Source organism: Polypterus senegalus, chromosome 1 (genome assembly GCF_016835505.1).
Source record: "Polypterus senegalus isolate Bchr_013 chromosome 1, ASM1683550v1, whole genome shotgun sequence".
Classification (NCBI taxonomy): domain Eukaryota; kingdom Metazoa; phylum Chordata; class Cladistia; order Polypteriformes; family Polypteridae; genus Polypterus; species Polypterus senegalus.
Genome location: NC_053154.1, coordinates 130,392,904 through 130,411,129, shown reverse-complemented (window position 1 = coordinate 130,411,129; position 18,226 = coordinate 130,392,904). Strand labels below are relative to the sequence as shown.

Sequence of the window (18,226 nt, the reverse complement as noted above, 5' to 3'; positions counted from 1 at the left end):
TCTCCATGCAGAGAAAAACTCCTCAATAGGGTTCAAAAAGGGAGAGTATGGAGGAAGAAACACATTCATAAAATGCTGCTCATTGTGAAACCAATCGCGTATTCTTGGACCACGGTGAAAGCTCACATTGTCCCAAATGATAACATACGTGGAATGCTCTGCCTGCTCGTGATCTCTCTGCTCAAGCAAAGCATCCCGTAGACCATCCAGGAATGTTACTAGAAGTTTGGTGTTGTATGGTCCATCAGTAACATGACTGTGGAGAACCCCATAGCTGCTGATGGCAGCACAGATAGTTGCATTTCCACCACACTGGCCAGGCAGTTCAATAATGGCACGTTGACCTATGACGTTGCAACCTCTTCTTCTCCTTTTTGCTAGATTGAATCCAGCTTCATCCACGAAGATGTATTCATGAGGCCTAACCATTAAGTCAAGCTCAAAGATTCTCTGTACACAGTGACAACAAACTACATTTAGTTCTGTAAGTGACACAGTATGATGTATACATGTGCTACATCCCAGACAATACAGTATGCATTCTAGTACTGAGTTTACTGTAAAAGTTTACTTACTTGCACATATTGACATCGTTGCTCTTTCACTCTCTCACAGTTTCGCTCAAATGGTACTCGATAAACTTGTTTCATCCTTATCTTGTTGCGTTGCAGGACACGGTCAATTGTTGACAGACTCACACTATATATTCCCTCAAAATGTATTTTGTCTTCAATAATCCACTGCTGTCTTTCACGCAGTTGAATTGCATTATTTTGATGGACCATATCCACAATAAGTGTCTCCTGGTGTTGTGAGCACATGCGTGTTCTTCCACCCTCATGTGGCCGTCTTTCAATTCTAAAAGAAATACCATTTAGTTATAAGTATACTTTATATATATATATATATATATATACTTTATATATACAGTATATATATATATATAAAATATATAGTATATATATATTGTGAACGCTGGCCTGGACACACACAGACGGACATCTTAAGTTCACCCAACACCCGTTTATTCACACAATATTTACAATCCGTTCACTTCCCAGTGCCTCCAGCACCGTTCCCCCAATGTCCAGGGCACACAGTCAAATTGCCTTTCTGGCCGCCTCCAGTCCTCTCTCCAGCTCCATCTCTCTTCCACCCGACTTCCGCTCTCGACTGAAGGGAGGCGGCCCCTTAAATAAGAACCCAGATGGGCTCCAGCTGCTTCCCGGCACGCCTCCACAGACACGCCCCAGTGTGGTGGAAGTGCCGGCTGCGCACCCGGAAGCCCTTCAGGTGTCCCCTGTCTTCTTCCCCCCAGCACTTCCTGGTGTGGCAGAAGTGTTGGGCTCCAAGGTTGTTCAGGCACCGGGGCGCCGTCTGGCGGTGGCCACGGGTCCCTACAGCACTGGGCTTCCAAGTCCTTTACCCGTGGCCCCCAACATAACCAGGGCGGTCGCCCCCTCGCGATCTGGAGGAGGTACAAGCCCTCCTCCGGTCCTCCTGGGCATCCCAGCCTAGCTCCAGCCCCGGCCGGATGCCACAATATATGTACACATCTATGTTTTCAGTAAATGTTTTCAAATACAGTACCATGAAGAAATTATTTTTCGTTGTCCCCTTACTGAGACAAGTATACTTTTTACCTGTTTTCTTCTCTGAAGTTCCGGATTGTAGTAGCCATTGAGAACCTACTTAGGTTTGGTTGCACACATTGCCCTGCCTCCCTCATAGTCATGCCATGCACCAGTACATGATCTATGACAGTTGCTCGAATGTTTTTGAGAATGTGTTCAGAGTTTTGGTAAATGGGAGATTCAGATTTGCAAATTGTGTCCTAACCAGATGAATAGTGTTTAATATTTTCACATTTGTGGGATTGAGTTGATGAAAGAGTTTTTGTAGTTGACAGTTTAGTTTTTACAATGGGATTTAGTGGATTTAGTTTTAGCAATTCAGAAAAACTGTAAGAAACTGGTTGAACTGAAGAGGGTTAGTGTTGGAGACCCTCAACTTAGCTGGTCCTGTGTTGGCTCACTTCGCATTTCATTTCTATTTGGCTGCTAGTGAAAAAAAAAGGGTCAGAGTCTTAAAAAGCAAATCCATTAAAATTAATCCAAATGCAGTCTCTTCAGTTACTGGTCACAAATTATAAAGTACATATATATTTATTTGGCTGATGCCTTTATCCAAGGCGTCTTACTACATTTATGACTACATTTTTCTGGTGTTCCAAGTGGAGCACAGGCAGGTTAAGTGACTTTCTCATAGTCACACAGTGACAGTGGTGGGGTTTGACCCCACAACCTCAGGGTTTCAGGTCCAAAGCCTTAACTACTATGCCCCTCCAGTTTCTGAGTTTGACACTCTTGCTAGTACCCATGACACTGATTTGTCCCACACATCTATTGTTATTTCTTTGGTTTTATTTTTCATTGTTAGCTGCACATAAATTTGTTATGTATCCTAGTGAGTCCATCAATTTGTGACTACAGTAATCCCTCGCTATATCGCGCTTTGACTTTCGCGGTTTCGCTCTATCGCAGATTTTATATGAAAGCATAACTAAATATATAACGCGGATTTTTCGCTGCTTCGCGGGTTCTGTGGACAATGTGTCTTTTTACTTCCTGTACATGCTTCCTCAGTTGGTTTGCCCAGTTGATTTCATACAAGGGACGCTATTGGCCGGTGACTGAGAAGCTAACCAATCAGAGCACGCAGTTAAGTTCCTGCTTGCTAAATGCAGTGTTAACCAGGAAGTCTCGTCTCGCTCATTCAGTATCAACGTGTTTCTCTGTGTAAAGAGTTATGCTCTTTTGTATTTATCTTTGTGCATAGTCAAGCCCTTCATTATGGCTCCAAAACGATCTGCTACTGCTTCAGGGGCCGTGCCCAAGCGCAAACGGAAGATGTTAACGATTGCCGAAAAAGTAAACGTTTTGGATTTGTTGAAGGCTACGATTCTTTTTATTTAAAAAGTAGGAAAGGAATATAAGATCTATGGCCGCAGTGTCCTTTTAACCAGGGTGCAAAACGAGTTGTAAGTGGATGTAATAAGGCAGTAGTCTGGATGGAATCTGCTTTAGGGATTTGGATTGAAGACTGCCAGAAGAAGAGCAACGGCAGTGCCCTCCCTGCCGCAACTCTTCCCAATTTACCCAGGCTTGGGACAGGCACTAAGATTGTACTGACTTGTGCAACCCTGGTGGTGGGGTCTAAAATAACATATAGATATCTGTGGGTGATGTGTGCTTTAAGAATGTTGGTGGAGAAGTACAGAGAAGGTAAGGAGGAATTGCATTGTGTGTTTTGTGGTGCCAAGAGAAACGTTATGATACTGTATGAGGAAGTCGGGAGTAGCAGAAAAGTATGTGAGGGTGGTACAGGATATGAACGAGAGCAGAGTGACTGTGGTGAAGTGTGTGGTGAGAGTAAGATTACGTCAAGGATGGGCTCTGAGCCCTTTCCTTTTTGCAATGGTGATGGACATGTTGACAGATGAGGTTAGACAAGAGTCTCCATGGACTATGACATTCACAGATAAGATTGAAATCTGTAGTGAGATTAGGGAGCAGTTTGAGATGGCGGTAGGCACTAGAGAGAACTGGAATGAGAGTCAGTAAGATTACCACAGAGTATATGTGCGTAAATGAGAGGGAGGGTGGTGGAAAGGTGTGGGACTGCAAGGAGTGGAGTTGGTGAAATTAGACAAATTTAAACAGTTTAAACAGTCCAAACCAATGGAGAGGGTGACAGAGAGGTGAAGAAGATAGTGCAAGCAGGGTGGACTGGAGAGATAGGTGTGCTTTGTGATAGAAAAGTAATTGCAAGAGTGAAAGGGAAGGTCTATAAAATGGTAGTGAAGCCTGCTATGTTGTATGGTTTGGAGACGGTGGCACTGACAAAAAGAAAGGAGACAGAGTTGGAGGTGGCAGAGTTAACGATGCTAAGATTTGCACTGGTTGTGACGAGGATGGATAGGATTCGGAATGAGTACATTACAGGGTCAGCGCAAGTTGGACGGGTATGAGACAAAGTCAGAGAGGCGAGAGTGCATTGGTTTGGACATGCGCAGAGGAGAGATGCTGGGTATACTGTATTGGGAGAAGGATGTTAACGATTGAGCTCCAGGCAAAAGGAAAAGAGGAAGGCATAAGAGAAGGTTTATGGATGTGGTGAGAGAGGACATGAAGGCAGTCGGTGTGGCAGAGAATGACGTAAAAGACAGGAAAAGCGATTTAATTATGCAAACGTTTCCAATTTAATCCCTTCCTGAATGTCACAGATTATTTTACACCTGGCCGTTATTTTACAGCTGTGCGGGTTTTTTTTGTCAACGTTACTTCAGTAAACAATAATTATCAATTTAAAGTCAGCACTTCGTGGACAGGTGTTATTACTACAAATAAATCAAACCAAGTACCCCAATATGTAAATAAAGTGGAAAATAATATCCGTGTTTGTCAAGTGGTTTGCATTTATAAGGTTTACAAGATTGCGTCTGTGTGCTCGCCTGGTTATGCAAATTCACTGCATTCATTTTAGCCTGAGTGGATAGGTAGACGCCGGTGACGTCAGCAAGTCTACCACCAGAAAACGGTGCCTTAGCCTCCCAGGGCGGCGTGTCCTTACTGATCGGCGAGTGCTGCAGGGATCCACCGGAAAACTAACTTCAACATTTTCTTCATTTAATTTTGACACTTCAACTGCATTTTTTTCACGCGCAAAGAATTACTTCAAGATGCGATCTGAGTATGAATCAGCTATAGCGATTTCGCCCATGCACGATATGCTAAAGAACACAGTAATCTGGCCGTTTGTAACTACGGTTTCATCAAAATGACATCCTTGAACAGTGAGCTGAGGCTGTTCTGTATGAATTACCGTCTTTAGTAAATACGCTCTTGACACGAGTGAATGACTATACCACATGGACATCCATGAAGTTTTGATTTTCTTTTATGAAGGAAAAACATTTTGACAACAGGCAGAGAAGCTTTGCTGTCGATACTGCGATTTCACATAACACAATTTTTAAACAGGTGCTTGATAGCGAAAGAAATGTTAAATTTTATGAGTAAAGCGAATCTCACTGTTTTAGCACGTTAATTTGTTGCTCTTGAGACATAATTATGCCAGCACTGTTATACGCCGTTTTACATGCGCTCCTGGGGATCCTAATTCCTCTTACGAATGTCACTGTCATTGTCGTCGTCTATAAACTCCTTAAAAAAAAACATGCAAAAAGTTATATTTTCATCATCAACTTGGCTGCCGCCGATATGCTGGTGGGGTTTATGTGCATCGTTGAGGCGCTCGATGATTTGTACGACGACGATTTTGATAAGGACATCACTTTCTGTCTCATCCGGATTTGCTTGACCATCACACCTTGCATCAGCTCCATTCTGACTCTGCTGCTAATCTCACTGGACAGGTACCTGGCTGTCAGACATCCTCTGCACTACCACAGATTGGTCTGCACGAGGGCAATACTGGTCGTGCTCTTTCTCCTCTGGTCCTGGTCCTTCTTCATGGGGCATCTGCCACTCATCTCACCCTCGTTGCAGCAAAGCAACTATACCGGCTACTGTGGTCTTCTGTATTCAGCCAAAAGCGAATATCTCTTCATTCTCTGCTTCACCGTTTTCATTCCGGCCTTAGCGTCTATCATCTTTCTTCACTTATCGCTCGGCTGGATTGCTTTTATTCAACACCGACTGATTTGGAAGACCTGGCCAACTCCTACCCCTTCCATCATGCTATACCTGTGTCATTTCAAAGCAGCACGGACGGTGTTGATAGTCATCATTTGCTTCGCGCTGTCCTGGGGACCCTATTATATTACCGGCGTGATCCAGGCAAGGTGCCCCGACTGCGATCTTAAAGATTTGTTGAAAGATTTGCTCTTCTTACTCGGGGAGACGAATTCTCTGATGAATCCGTTGATCTACACCTTTTATAGCAAAGACATCAGGTCGTATTTGTCTAAACTTTGCAGGCGATGGTTCCATTAAAATGTCAAAAATTACAGCGGAGCAGAAAGGACAGGAGTTTAAATCGAAGCTTCTCTCACCCTGCAGAGAAAGAGGAATAACAGGGTGGGAATCAAAAAGAGATCCTTGAATATTCTACTCACACTTACACAAACACACATAAATCTGGATTTAATTACGAACTGGAATTTAACGGATTTTCTGTCCTTACTGTGAATACTCATTTGCATGCTTGCTGTTTCTGCTGATCCGAATCAAATATGTTATATCCGCAGAATACACCTTTAGGATGGTATTATCACTTCTTCTATCACGGACTTGCGCCCTGCCAAGGAGTGACGGGGTAGGCTCTGCCTTAATCCCCCAAGTGACCCTCAATAACCGGCTTTGAGAATCTTAAAACTGTATTACTTTTGTTCAGAACCTCGCCATAAAGCTTAAGTAGTAAGTGGCGAACTTACTGCCACCTGCCGGAAATTCCTGAAAAATACTGTGGCTTTAACAAAGAGTGAGTACTGCTGTACAGTATAAACTTAAACATTGATTGATTTTGCGTGTATTTTTCCAATAATGGTAAATGTTAACCCATTCTTTAAGAACTCCTCATTCCAAAATTGTTTTTGTCTGTGTTAAAATTGCTACTTTACATTTATTACATTCGACGAATTCAGTTGTCATCAACTACAACTACCCGTTTTTCGATCGGCACGAACAAAAATGAACGAATCCCAAACATATACTTTGAATATAAACTAGTGATTTTTTGAGAAGGGGCTGAAATAACGAGAAAGTAATCTAACATAACTATTTTAACATAACATTACAACTTTCTAATATGTGTTTAATCAATCCTAACTGGTTTAAGCGTAGGCTTATTCTGGACAGCACTAGGATCACTGAACCGGGTACAATCTGAAATTTCCAAATTACCCTAACTTGCACATGACTATAGGATGAGATGAGAACTTCATATAGACAGTGAGAGGGCACCAGAATCAAACAAGAAGCTAAGTGCTTAAAAAAACCTGACGAGCTGTAACAGAAAAACAGGCTGAGCTTAGAGCGTTTTTGTGCTGTGTCTGATCAAATAAGTACACACAATTAACAGATTTTAATAAACGCTAAGACATAATATGTAATTGTTTTGTATTTGTGTTCAAGCAAATAAAGTTTATTTTAAACTAAACTAACTTGTGGGCGGGCTGAAGTTGCTAGGCTAACTGTAATTGGCTAATTTTGCTTTCAGTCAACGTAAAGCCTCGCCTATAATGTCTAATATTGTGAGAGATTGGCTTGCTAAAAATCCTCAGCGACGTCCTTTAATACTCCCAGGAAGCCGTAATTTTGCAAACATGTGCGAGATGTTAACATCCACATAACAACGGAAAGCAAATATTATTAATTTATACTTGTTCATGCCTAAAATTAGAGCGCATTGAAGTCTAAATTTTTACAGGAGTTTGTGCATTTTGAAAGAGTACACAGACATTTTAAGCATGAAAGTGCACTTTTCGACATTGTACTGGACATGCGGTTTAAAAATTGATAGACCGAAATTTCCTTGGTGAGAACAAACACTGTGGCCAGTCGAATTCAACGATGAAACGAGTTCGGGAAATAACCGTATCTCTTGTGCTTCATTAAAAACTAACAAGGCGACTGCTACCTGCAAACAGCGTAGACTGGTGGGAATCGCACACTGGTAACTTCATTCACAAGAAGGTAGCAGCAAACTGAAATGCAGCAACCAAGTGAGGAACCGGAAAGAAATGCAGAGTGCAGTGAAGGCACGTCGGGGGAGCCTACAGCGGTGAGACAACACGAATCCCCCCCGGGTGGCGGTGTGGAGCCAAAGGAACCGTTGATCCAGCTGTATCTTGCCGATAGCATCCCACTTCTGTGGCGTTCGGCGCACGTTAAAGTGGCTCGAGAGAGGCTGGGGGTGGTCGGAGCAGCCGTGGGTTCGCTGGCTCGGCAACCTCGTCAAAACTGCCGTCTCTCCAGGCCGGTGCAGTTGCTTCGGGAGGAAGCTCGTTTTCTACTGGAGAACGGGAGGGCTGAGCTGGTGAAAGCTCTCAAACCGCAGGTGAGTATCAGTAGTAGAAGACAAGACGCTGGCGTTTGCCCTATGAAAGGAGCACATCATTGCCCCGTGTCTCCTTAAAAGTGAAAGACGAGCCGAGTGTTCAATGAGTATTAGAATTGCGCGTTTCCATTGTAAACATTTTTGTTAATGGGGCAGTGGAGTTTACAAGCTCAAGATCCCAGATTTGTAAATATGCACACGCTCCTTGTTTCCTGCCTGTGTAGAAGGTTTTGAATTGTTTTCCATGAAAGGTGCAAATTAAATGACATTTTTTTTCTTAGTTTCATATCTAGTATATCTTTTATTCCTCTATGTGTAAAGTATGATCTAGTCCCAAGAAGAGGCAATTATTGTATGTACTGTAGTATGTACCGAATACTTGTGACAGTTAATGGTTAAAATCCTTGGTATTCTTATTTTCTTTTCTCGTGGTACATTCTTTTTATTTTAATTAAACTTTATTATATTTCAATTGCCATGATGAAAGGTATTTGGTATTTTAAATGTTAAAAAAACACCTTTTCGCAAGGTGGGCATAAGTCTTTCTGAAGCTCGTATCCCACAAAATAAGTTGTCTTCTGCAAGAATCTGTAGTTTTTTGGCTCAAACCTAACCATTTCCTGTATTCTGCAGTCCAAGCTGACACTTAAGTATGTGAATGTGTGGCATGGTGGGCACTTAGTGACCAGAATAAAAGAGGGCCCAGAAATGTAGCTCTTTTAGTTTCAAAGTTATCTGTTCATTCTGTTGGGCCTTTGAGCAAGGCCCTTAACCTGTAGTTGCTGAGCGTTTTGAGTAGTGAGCAGAGCGCTATATACACTAAATGCAAATTATTATTATTATTCGCCAGCAAGCTTAAACCAGGTAAGGACAAGAGGGGCCAAAGTCTGTTACTGCAAGGTTGAAGACTCGCTTGTAGTCAACACTGGGCATGATGTCTGTCAGTTAGGAAGACTTTATCCCAGGAAACCATTGACTTCATGAGGGAGTTTTGGTTATATGGTTTTAAAATTAAAACATCTGTTGTATCTCATATGGCATCATAATGTTTCTTATCCTGTGTAATGCAGTTGCAAATAGTTATAAAATGACAATGAGAGGCAGATTGATTTCTTTCATAGTCCATGTGGTGTAGTGGCTTAAGAGCTGGTTTATTTACCATAATGCTTGTGCCCCAATTTTTCTTTAAAATGGAATCATCTACTTGTGGTCAAACTAAGGTTAATTTGAAAAAAAAACCAAAAAAAAAAACTGATGTTAATATTTGTACTTTGATTCTTTTAAAATGAGTTGGTGTGATGTTCATTATAGAAAGGCTTTTGATAAAGTAAACGTTTCCCTGCTGGTGTTGATCAGCCAGTTAATACCTGTGTGCACCACAAGCTCTATGAGTGAGAGTGAGTCACATATTTAAATGAATGTGTTTAATGGGCACTTTACATTTATTCAAACTAAGTCATGCATTTATTTTGTTATTTCAGAATTATGAGCAGGAAGTACAAAGCTATGCTCATTATTTGGAGCGCAACCATGAAGAGCAACAAAAATTTGCACTAGAGGAGAAGAAACAAGTGTTGAAGAGAGTGATGGAGGATAAATGCAAAGGTATAATACTAAAGTAGCTGTCTGCCTTTACATTGTCATATACTGTCTGGTGTGGCCACATACAAGTTGATAATTTCACGTTGTAAGAGAAATTGTTAGCAAAACAGCAAATGTTAAACAATGTTTTCTTTACTCTTTGAATGATATTACTGGGTAAATGATGAATTCAGTTAGTAACCCGGTTTTGAAAGTAGGAATTGAAATAGAACCTTGAGAAAGTTGTTGTATAGTAGAATTTATCGTGTCTTACATATAAATGTAAATTGTGTGGTGACAACTGCAAGCCGGAAAGATGTGTTTAGTAAGAAGTGTACTCAATAAGGTAATGCAAACTCCCTTTGGTAACCTTTTCTTCATTATATCTACATATGCAAGTTTGAGATATAAACCTCTTGTGACTTATTTTACCTATTAAAAGAGTTGTATTTGCTGGAAACCATTTTTTTTAACAATGATGTCAGAGATAAAAAGAAATAAAAAACTTTATTACACTAGGAGAAACACTTGTAAATAAAAGGCTAACCTCGCTATGCAATTTATTGCACCACATTGGCAGTCTTCTATAATAAATTCCTGTACTTTTCTCTACACTGAATGTCTGAGATCAAAAAAGCAACCCACTCACTGCGCTGCTGGGAGGACAGTTTTGCATGAATTGTGTAAACCTGGCAGAAAGGGCAACCTGTGGTGTGCCATAACACATACACGCACACGCCACGCATCCACTTGTGAAATTTAAAGAGTATCTGAGCTGGCAGCAGCCACAGATATAAAGGCACCCTTTGTCGATGAGACGCTGGGCTTACAGTATAAAGCTTGCTATATCATGTGGGTGACCCTAAGCGCTTGCTGCGTGTGCTGTAGATGGTTTTAGTCATGCATTTCTGATTCTCATGAGATGATAACAATTTTCCTTTTTACTAAATTTGTTATGGAGATTATATGAAAAGTAGATTGATGTTTTCATTTGGTAAATTAAAGGTATTATTACATACCTGGTTTAAAATGCAAGACCTAGGTCATTTACCTGTAGATTTTAGGTAATATCAAATGCTTATTTCTTGGCATTTCACATTTTTCATTTTGCTATGTATTTTAATTCCATCAGACCTTAAGGTTGAAGTTATAACATTTAAAATAGTGCATTTTGAATAAATACAATGTTTGCTTGAAGTTATTCAAATACTTTTTGAAAGTTGCTATCTGGAAAGAGTTCTAGTATCAGTCAATAGGACTTCGGTGCCTGCTCACTGCCTAATAGGTTTTATTTTTATTATAGCTGCTTCCACATGGCAGTAGGAGAAAAATGTACATATTGCAAAATTCATTAACTAATTCAGTGGGGCTACTTTATTTTACTGACAAAATCTTTTTTTTTTTTTTCTTTCTTCATTTCTCTCTTTGCATAATGATATTGTAGTACTAGGGTGTTGCACCGTGTTAGCCATTATGAATGTAGAGCAAAGCCAAGCAAAATGACACCTTTTATGGACTAACTAAAAAGATTACAATATGCAAGCTTTCAAGGCAACTCAGGCCCCTTTCTTCTTGATTACATCTTGCTGAAGATGGGGCCTGAGTTGCCTTGAAAGCTTGAATATTGTAATCTTTTTAGTTAGTCCATAATGATATTGGAATATGATCTGCATATTTTACAGCTAAAATAAGGAACTAATATGCCGTTACAGGAAGAGCCCTGTTATAAAGACAGTTATACTGCATAAGTCCGTTTGTTTCTATAATGCCATATGCTTGATTCACACATTAGTGATGAATATTATAACCTGCAAATGAATTGTGCTGTTACAGTCAGAATACATTTAAGTAGTAAATATCATTAAAACAAATTAGTTTTTAAGAGTGCAATGCCGATTGTACACTTCCCTGATCTGTGAATACAATGTTCCTTTTCCATCTTGTATACAGTATGTGCAGTGAAAAGGCTGTTAAATTTAAAATCTTGGGCTGTATACTTCAACAGTTGCCCAGTTTTATCAAGAAGATGACTATTTTAATTTCATATTTTATAAAAAGGCAGAATTCCGAGACTGTTGATTTGTTAGGTTTAAGCAATCTTAGCATAGTTCACAGGAGTTTGGTTGAGTGAATTGGAAGAAATTGAAACTGATTTTAGAAAGTTACATTTTGGATGGGTGATTTTGAACAGAAGTTGTCAAGTAGGATACACTTCTAGACGGAAAGCTCATTGTGGTGCAATTGAATAAATACTTCATAATAAGGAAAATGAGTTAACATGAAAAATTGGAGCTGTTCTCCTATGTAATAAATAGGTGATAAGACTTAATGCATAAAGGTAACTCTAGCACTTCTTCTTTCTTCTTTTGCCATATCTCAGTGTTGTAATTACACGTCGACGTGGGCTCTAGCATGAGGAGACATCAAATGCCACAGATCTCTGTCTTGGGCCGTCCGCGTTATATCTTGCAGTCCTATGTCATATCTTGAGAGTGCTGTCGACACCCATGTCATTCTTGGGCGCCCTCTCTTGTTGGTTCCATCCACTCTTCCATGTAGTGTGATGTTAGCAATCCTGCTCTTGTCCATCCGGAGTACATGACCTAGCCACTTATGTTGTCGTTCGTGCACTCGTTGCACTATTGTTTCTGTCTGGTTGAGGGTTTTCCTGATGTCTTCGTTTCTCATCTTGTCTATGATGTGTACTCCAAGTATCTTTTTGAGCGCTGTCATCTCGAACACGAGCAGTTGTCTTTCTTCAGCACTTCTAAGAGTCCACGTTTCGCATCCGTACAGGGCAATCGGTACTATAAGCGAGTTGTATAGTCTCTTTTGGTTATCTTATTGATGTTCTTGTTCTTCCAGATACTGTCCAGGTCACTCATTGAACTTAAGGCTATGGCTACTCTCGTTCTGATGTCTTTCGAGCTGTTGCATGTTGTGGTTAAGGTTTATTCTCTAGCACTCTAGCACTTAACAGTGCAATATAAAAGAAATGACAGTATTAAACATCAGGCTCATGATGACCTGAAAACAATCGTTAAAAGCAAATTATGAAATTAGTTGCTGAAGTCAGCCACTAAAGGCTCAGTGAGTATTTTAGGTGCAAAAAGACTGTTCTTTGAAAATTTTGAGGTATTTTAAGAACAGGAAGTGTAAAACTTAATATGTTGCTAAGAAAATAGTATACACACTTTTTGCAGTTTTCACTGTATTAAAGTCATTAAAATGTCTGAAGTTGCTTTGAATATTAATTTTATTCTGAACAATCTGGAGATAAAGAAAAGTCAAAATATGTTAACATTTAAACTACATTGGATCCAAGGACTGAAATGTACTTCAACAAAAAAGAAAAATACTCTAAACATAATTCTTAACTTGCCGTTAAACTTATGGAAAAAAAATACATAGTTTGTGTCTAGTGAGGTTGAGATGGAGAGAACCTTCCCTGAAAAGATGCCCCTGTAAGATGGCTGTACCTGTTTTTTACGAGAGGATTTTTTAGAAGTAGCTTAATTAACAATATTTTAACAAATTCATGCATACATGCATTATTATGCTGTGAGTATACAACTGTATACATGTTGATTTTGCAATAAGTATAACTTGAGATTTTTATTCATGGTTGTTTTGATACTATTTGCTGTTGATGAACATTGCTTCTTGTTGAAGCCTAGTGTGTCAGAAACTTTGTTATCTACGTTCCCCATAATAACATTAGATTATTAAACTGTTCTCAGCTGTCAATACAGACATAACTGGGTAAGTAATGTGTAATTAATAATTTTTGGGTGGAGTCTTCCTGTAATGCCTGAGATGTGAGGCTAGAGGAGGTCTACAATGTTATACTTTTTTCAAGATGTGGTTAGTTATTTTTGGAAAAAGTTTGTCAGTTTAATATTTCCCTGATTCTGATTAGTAAAACTTTTCCTTATGGGACTCATTTTTTCAGTCTTTTTTTTTTTTTTTTGTAAAGTACGAACGTGCCTAAACAACAGAAGAAGGAATTAATCTCTCTTGAAAATAGAAAAGTAAATATAAACAACAGTCTAGGCACTGATTAAAACTTACATTTACAGCTGTTGAGACCATGAGAGAAAGTAAAATGTAAAACCAAGAAATCGAAGTGGCAAAGTGAGAAAGGCTGATTTGAAAAGTGTCATTTTTTTTTTTCTTTCTTTCTAAGATGGTGCTGCAGCTCCAAGTTCAATCCAGTCTGTGAAGGATAGTCTGGATTCTTTGGAGAGTTCGTTCACGTTTCCTTGCTCTGCTATGATGGTGCAGCTTTGCACAGCTAGAGCTAGATTCAGCTATACACCAGAAGAACGTCTTTGGCTGTCTGCAGAATTGGCAAACCCAGTTGATGAGAGACAGAAAGTGAGATATCGGGTGTTCAGTGATCTTAGGGAAAAGGGCTATTATTTGACTTCTGCTGGTAAATTTGGAGGAGACTACCTTGTCTATCCAGGTATTACACTGAGCATGATTTTATTACATTTGTAACAGTATTGTTTACACAATTGTAAAATTAAGTCTTTAATTTCATTTTTTCTTTTTCCTGAATCCCTTTCCAGGTGACCCCTTGCGTTTTCATGCACACTTCATTGCTGTGTGTGTGCCACTTGATAAAGAGACTCCATTGAGTGATTACCTTTCACTTTCAAGATTGGGTTCCAATGTAAAGAAAACTATTTTATTGTGCTCTCCAAGTCAAACTGATGCAAAATTTGTGCATTATACTTCTATACAGTGGAGTGGGATGGTGTGACATTTTTCCAATATTTATCTATCTGGTTGATGAATTTGTTTATAAAGCAGAATGGATGAAATTGATTTCTGGATATTAAAGAAAAGGAATGTTAAAGTGAATATGAAAATAAACTAATTTTGCTAATTTTTTTGTGTTTGTATATATATATAATTACTTTAACCAACTGAAACCTGTTTAGTCCAGTTTGGAAAAAAATTGGGTGAAGCCTGTCTTGCCAGGATTGGGCACAAGACAGAAAAAAGGCCTGGACAAAGTATCGGTCCATTGCAAGGCCCTCTCACACATACCCATAGTCACACTCCTGCAGGGTCATTGTGGCACCCACAGTTAACCTAACTAGCTTGTTGTGTAGGAGGAAAACGTCCCTGTGAAGTTGGCTTTCCTCTGATATCTTCCATTGGTTATCCAGCTACTCATTGTTGGCTGGAAAAGTACAGGACTTTATTGTTAGTAGCAGCAGTGTCTTGTCCATACGCGGATGACCCCACTTCATCCCCCTTTTCTAGCTCCCGTTTTTAATTGTTCCAGGTTCAGCCATGCCTTCTGTATCGGTTGTATGTAAATATTGATAATAGCTTAAAAGTTTAATAGTCAAAATTTACTGTGATATTTGAAAGGGTTTGATCAGAAGTACTACCTGTAGAAATTGTCTGAAAAACAATGTAAACAACAAGATTATTTTTGAAAACCCATAAGCCTAATGGCCAACATAATGTAGCAAGAAGAACTGACATGGAGTAATTTTAGTTAATTCCATTAATTTAATTCAGGATTCTTGAGGACTGAGGCCTAACCTGACTGCAGCAGACATATGCAGCAGGAACCAATCTAGAATGGGACGCCAGTCTATTGAAGGATTTACTCATTTGGGGTTCGCATTGGAGCTGCCAATAATTTACCTATTAATGTTTTTATAATACACATTTGGTGCGCACAATGACCATTATTTCTTTCACTTCTCTAGGAATTTCTAGATAAGGTGTCTCTGGATTGACAAATATCCTTGTAGGTAATTCCCTGAAATGTATAAAACGATTTCAGAAAAGTTCACAATTCATCAGAATATTGGTGTTAAAACTGGAACCCTTGACAATTAAGCGACCATTATTAAGATTACATTTGATTTACTGTACTTTTCAAATCGTATTTCCTAGCCATGAAACGTTTAATCCAAGTTAATGTGGCAGAGGGATGGAGCCTATCCAAGAAGTGCAGTCAGAAAATAGCTCTGGCCAGAATGCCAGTTCATCACATGGGCCAATTTGGAATCGCCAGTCAACCAAACCTGTTCCATATGTATCCACCAGTATTGTGTGTCTTACATGTTACTGAGCTAAAATATTACTAAAGGACTTTGTTACTTTCTATTACAGTGTTGTACATTGTAAAGTAAATTCATCACTGAATATTATTAATTTACAGCATTCAGTACATACCCAGAAATAGATATCGTTTTTGTGGCTGTACTTACCATTTTAGTATGCCAAATGTAAAAATGTAGAAACACATATATTTCTGTACCGTTTATGGCTGGTTATGCTGTTCATTATAGATGCCCTTTATACAAAATAAAAGTGTTTGTAATGGGTTAACTTTTGTTAAAAATGTCTCTAGCTTCTTTTCCAGTTTTTATTTGTGAACAAAGTCATAGGCAGCCCTCTAGGGAGCCATTAATAAAAGATTGTTCATGTTTTTCCAGTTTGAAAGTCTCACAAAGACTCAAGAGTTTCTTACTCAAAGATGTCAGGTATTGTGGAAGGTGTATCTTTTCTAGCTGATTATTTACAGGAAAGGTCAGCAGCATGTACATCTTGAATAAGGTTTTTTCAACTTTTATTCTGCTTGCAAGCAGTAGGAGGTCATCAGTTGTTATTTGTGATTTAACAGCAGGTTGTGTTCTTTGGTCCTTTAACTATAGAATGAAAACAATTAAAAGAGTTAGTTAGTAAAGTCATTGTCACTACTGCCCAATACAATGTTGTGGCATATAGCATTTTAAAAGAACTCAATTTGGTTTAAGTTACCTCTTTCATTTTATAGAACGGGGCACAGAAAGTAGTCTTTATTCCCATTGCTGTTCTTATTTCAGGCATACTTAAGGAAGTACAAAGTGTTGAAAATGCTTCACAACATTTTTGTTTTGTCAAAAATGACAAAGCTGTCTTTTCATGTCTATGGAATCGTTTTAATGGATTCAGAATAAAGTTAGCTTTGATATTGAAAGGAAGAAATTAAATTGTCCTTCAGACATTTACATACAGTACATTTAGGTACACATTACAGTAGGTAATTTTATTTTGTTCTAACCCACAAACAAATGTGTTTCATGTTGTCAGTCTAGAAGAACACATTTGCCTGTTTCTCATTTGTTTGAGTTTTGCTTTCATAACGCCTGTACTATATTTAGATCAAGGAGGTAGTTCTAAATGTTCATTTTTTTATTATGATAAACGCTGTGTTTAATTTCAATGGCAAAGTGACCCAAACATAAGCGTGAAATGACTGTGACTGATGTTTTCATTTTGTTATGAAAGTATAAGTTGTACTGTACCTGCATTTTCGTTCCTACATTAAATTTGATTTGTTTTCCCATTGCCAAAAAGGAGATGAAAATCCTGTCTTGTCCCAATATTCTCACACCAGTATGATTGTTCAGGGAGAGGAAGATTGGTTTTAGTGGAGCAGAATTACTAAGAGATGCACTTTCATTCCACCACCAGTGTTTGACTTTTTTTCCATTTTCATTTAAGTACATCCCACCATGGATATTAATATTTAACCTGTAGTAAGAGAAAAAAAATGCCATCAAAAATTTGCTGTAATGCATCATCAGAAATAGTTTCTACATTTTTCTCCAGTAAAAGGCGTCTGTAGTCCTGCAGACTACAACTCTTTCAAACAAAGCAAAATATTTTGTTTTAGTTTATGAACATATTAATTGAACCACCTGGTTTGCTGCCAGTCATTTGAATGATGTATTATTTGCTGTCATAAAGAAGAATTTGCATTATTTATTCACACTTTTTCCTTACCTAACATGTACAGTTTAGAGTTACTCTGCCTAGTTCATTAAAATATATTTTAAAAATTTTTCCCCACATACCTTTGCACTACTATCTATACCATCTAATTGGATTGTGTACTATTTTTCCATGGTGAATTGTGATCTTTTGCCAACATTGTATGCACCATTATCCCTAAACTTTGTTATATCATGAAGCTGTAAGTAAAACTGAATTTAGACTTTTCTTCTTAATAATTTTGCTATCAAGTGTAATAATAAAAAAAGAAAATTCTGCTATTGCATTTAAGGTTATACTGTATATCAACAATATATTAAAGAATTTTCCCTCTTTTCCCCCACCCTAGTTTATTTAAAAAGTTACCGCATTATGATATTGTCTAATGGCTTTACTAAAGGCACAACAGTAATGTTACGAAGAAAGTTCATCAAATATTATCACCAGTATTTTTATTTAGCCCTTGCAGGGTCACAGTTGGACACTTTTATGATAGTTAAAAAATATAATCCCTCCATCAAGTCTGATGGACACAGACTTTAAATACATTTAATTACACAGTCAAGTGTAGTATTATCTTTTTTGGAAAGTTAATAGTATACATTTTTTGCTATTCTGAAATGTCATGCCATGTATCATTTGCTACCAGGACAAGTCATTGCTTCTCAAATCCTTGTTCAGAAAATGGATGGAGGAATTTCCCTAAATAATTTAAAAAGCTAACCAGTTTTACTAGTGTATCATTTCTTTAAGTGACAAATACAACATTTCA

General features: G+C 38.5%; 2 protein-coding genes across 2 annotated transcripts in view; one reads left to right on the top strand and one right to left on the bottom strand.

The window, feature by feature from the left end:
* The first annotated feature begins 7,229 nt into the window (after positions 1-7,229).
* Positions 7,230-14,557, top strand: tsen34 (TSEN34 tRNA splicing endonuclease subunit). Its single transcript, XM_039758021.1, has 4 exons — positions 7,230-8,082; positions 9,564-9,687; positions 13,850-14,131; positions 14,238-14,557. Exons 1-4 carry the CDS (start codon positions 7,735-7,737, stop codon positions 14,429-14,431), a joined length of 948 nt encoding a protein of 315 aa, XP_039613955.1. The 5' UTR covers positions 7,230-7,734; the 3' UTR covers positions 14,432-14,557.
* Positions 14,558-15,883: 1,326 nt separating this feature from the next.
* The window catches only part of LOC120532116 (glutamate-rich protein 6-like), a 28,086-nt gene continuing 25,743 nt past the window's right edge, over positions 15,884-18,226 (bottom strand). The window contains exons 14-15 of the mRNA XM_039758012.1: positions 16,986-17,214; positions 15,884-16,346 (exon numbers count right to left, since the gene is read on the bottom strand). Coding sequence (XP_039613946.1) covers positions 16,080-16,346; positions 16,986-17,214 — 496 coding nt within the window. The 3' untranslated portion in view covers positions 15,884-16,079. The remainder of the gene's footprint in view (positions 16,347-16,985; positions 17,215-18,226) is intronic.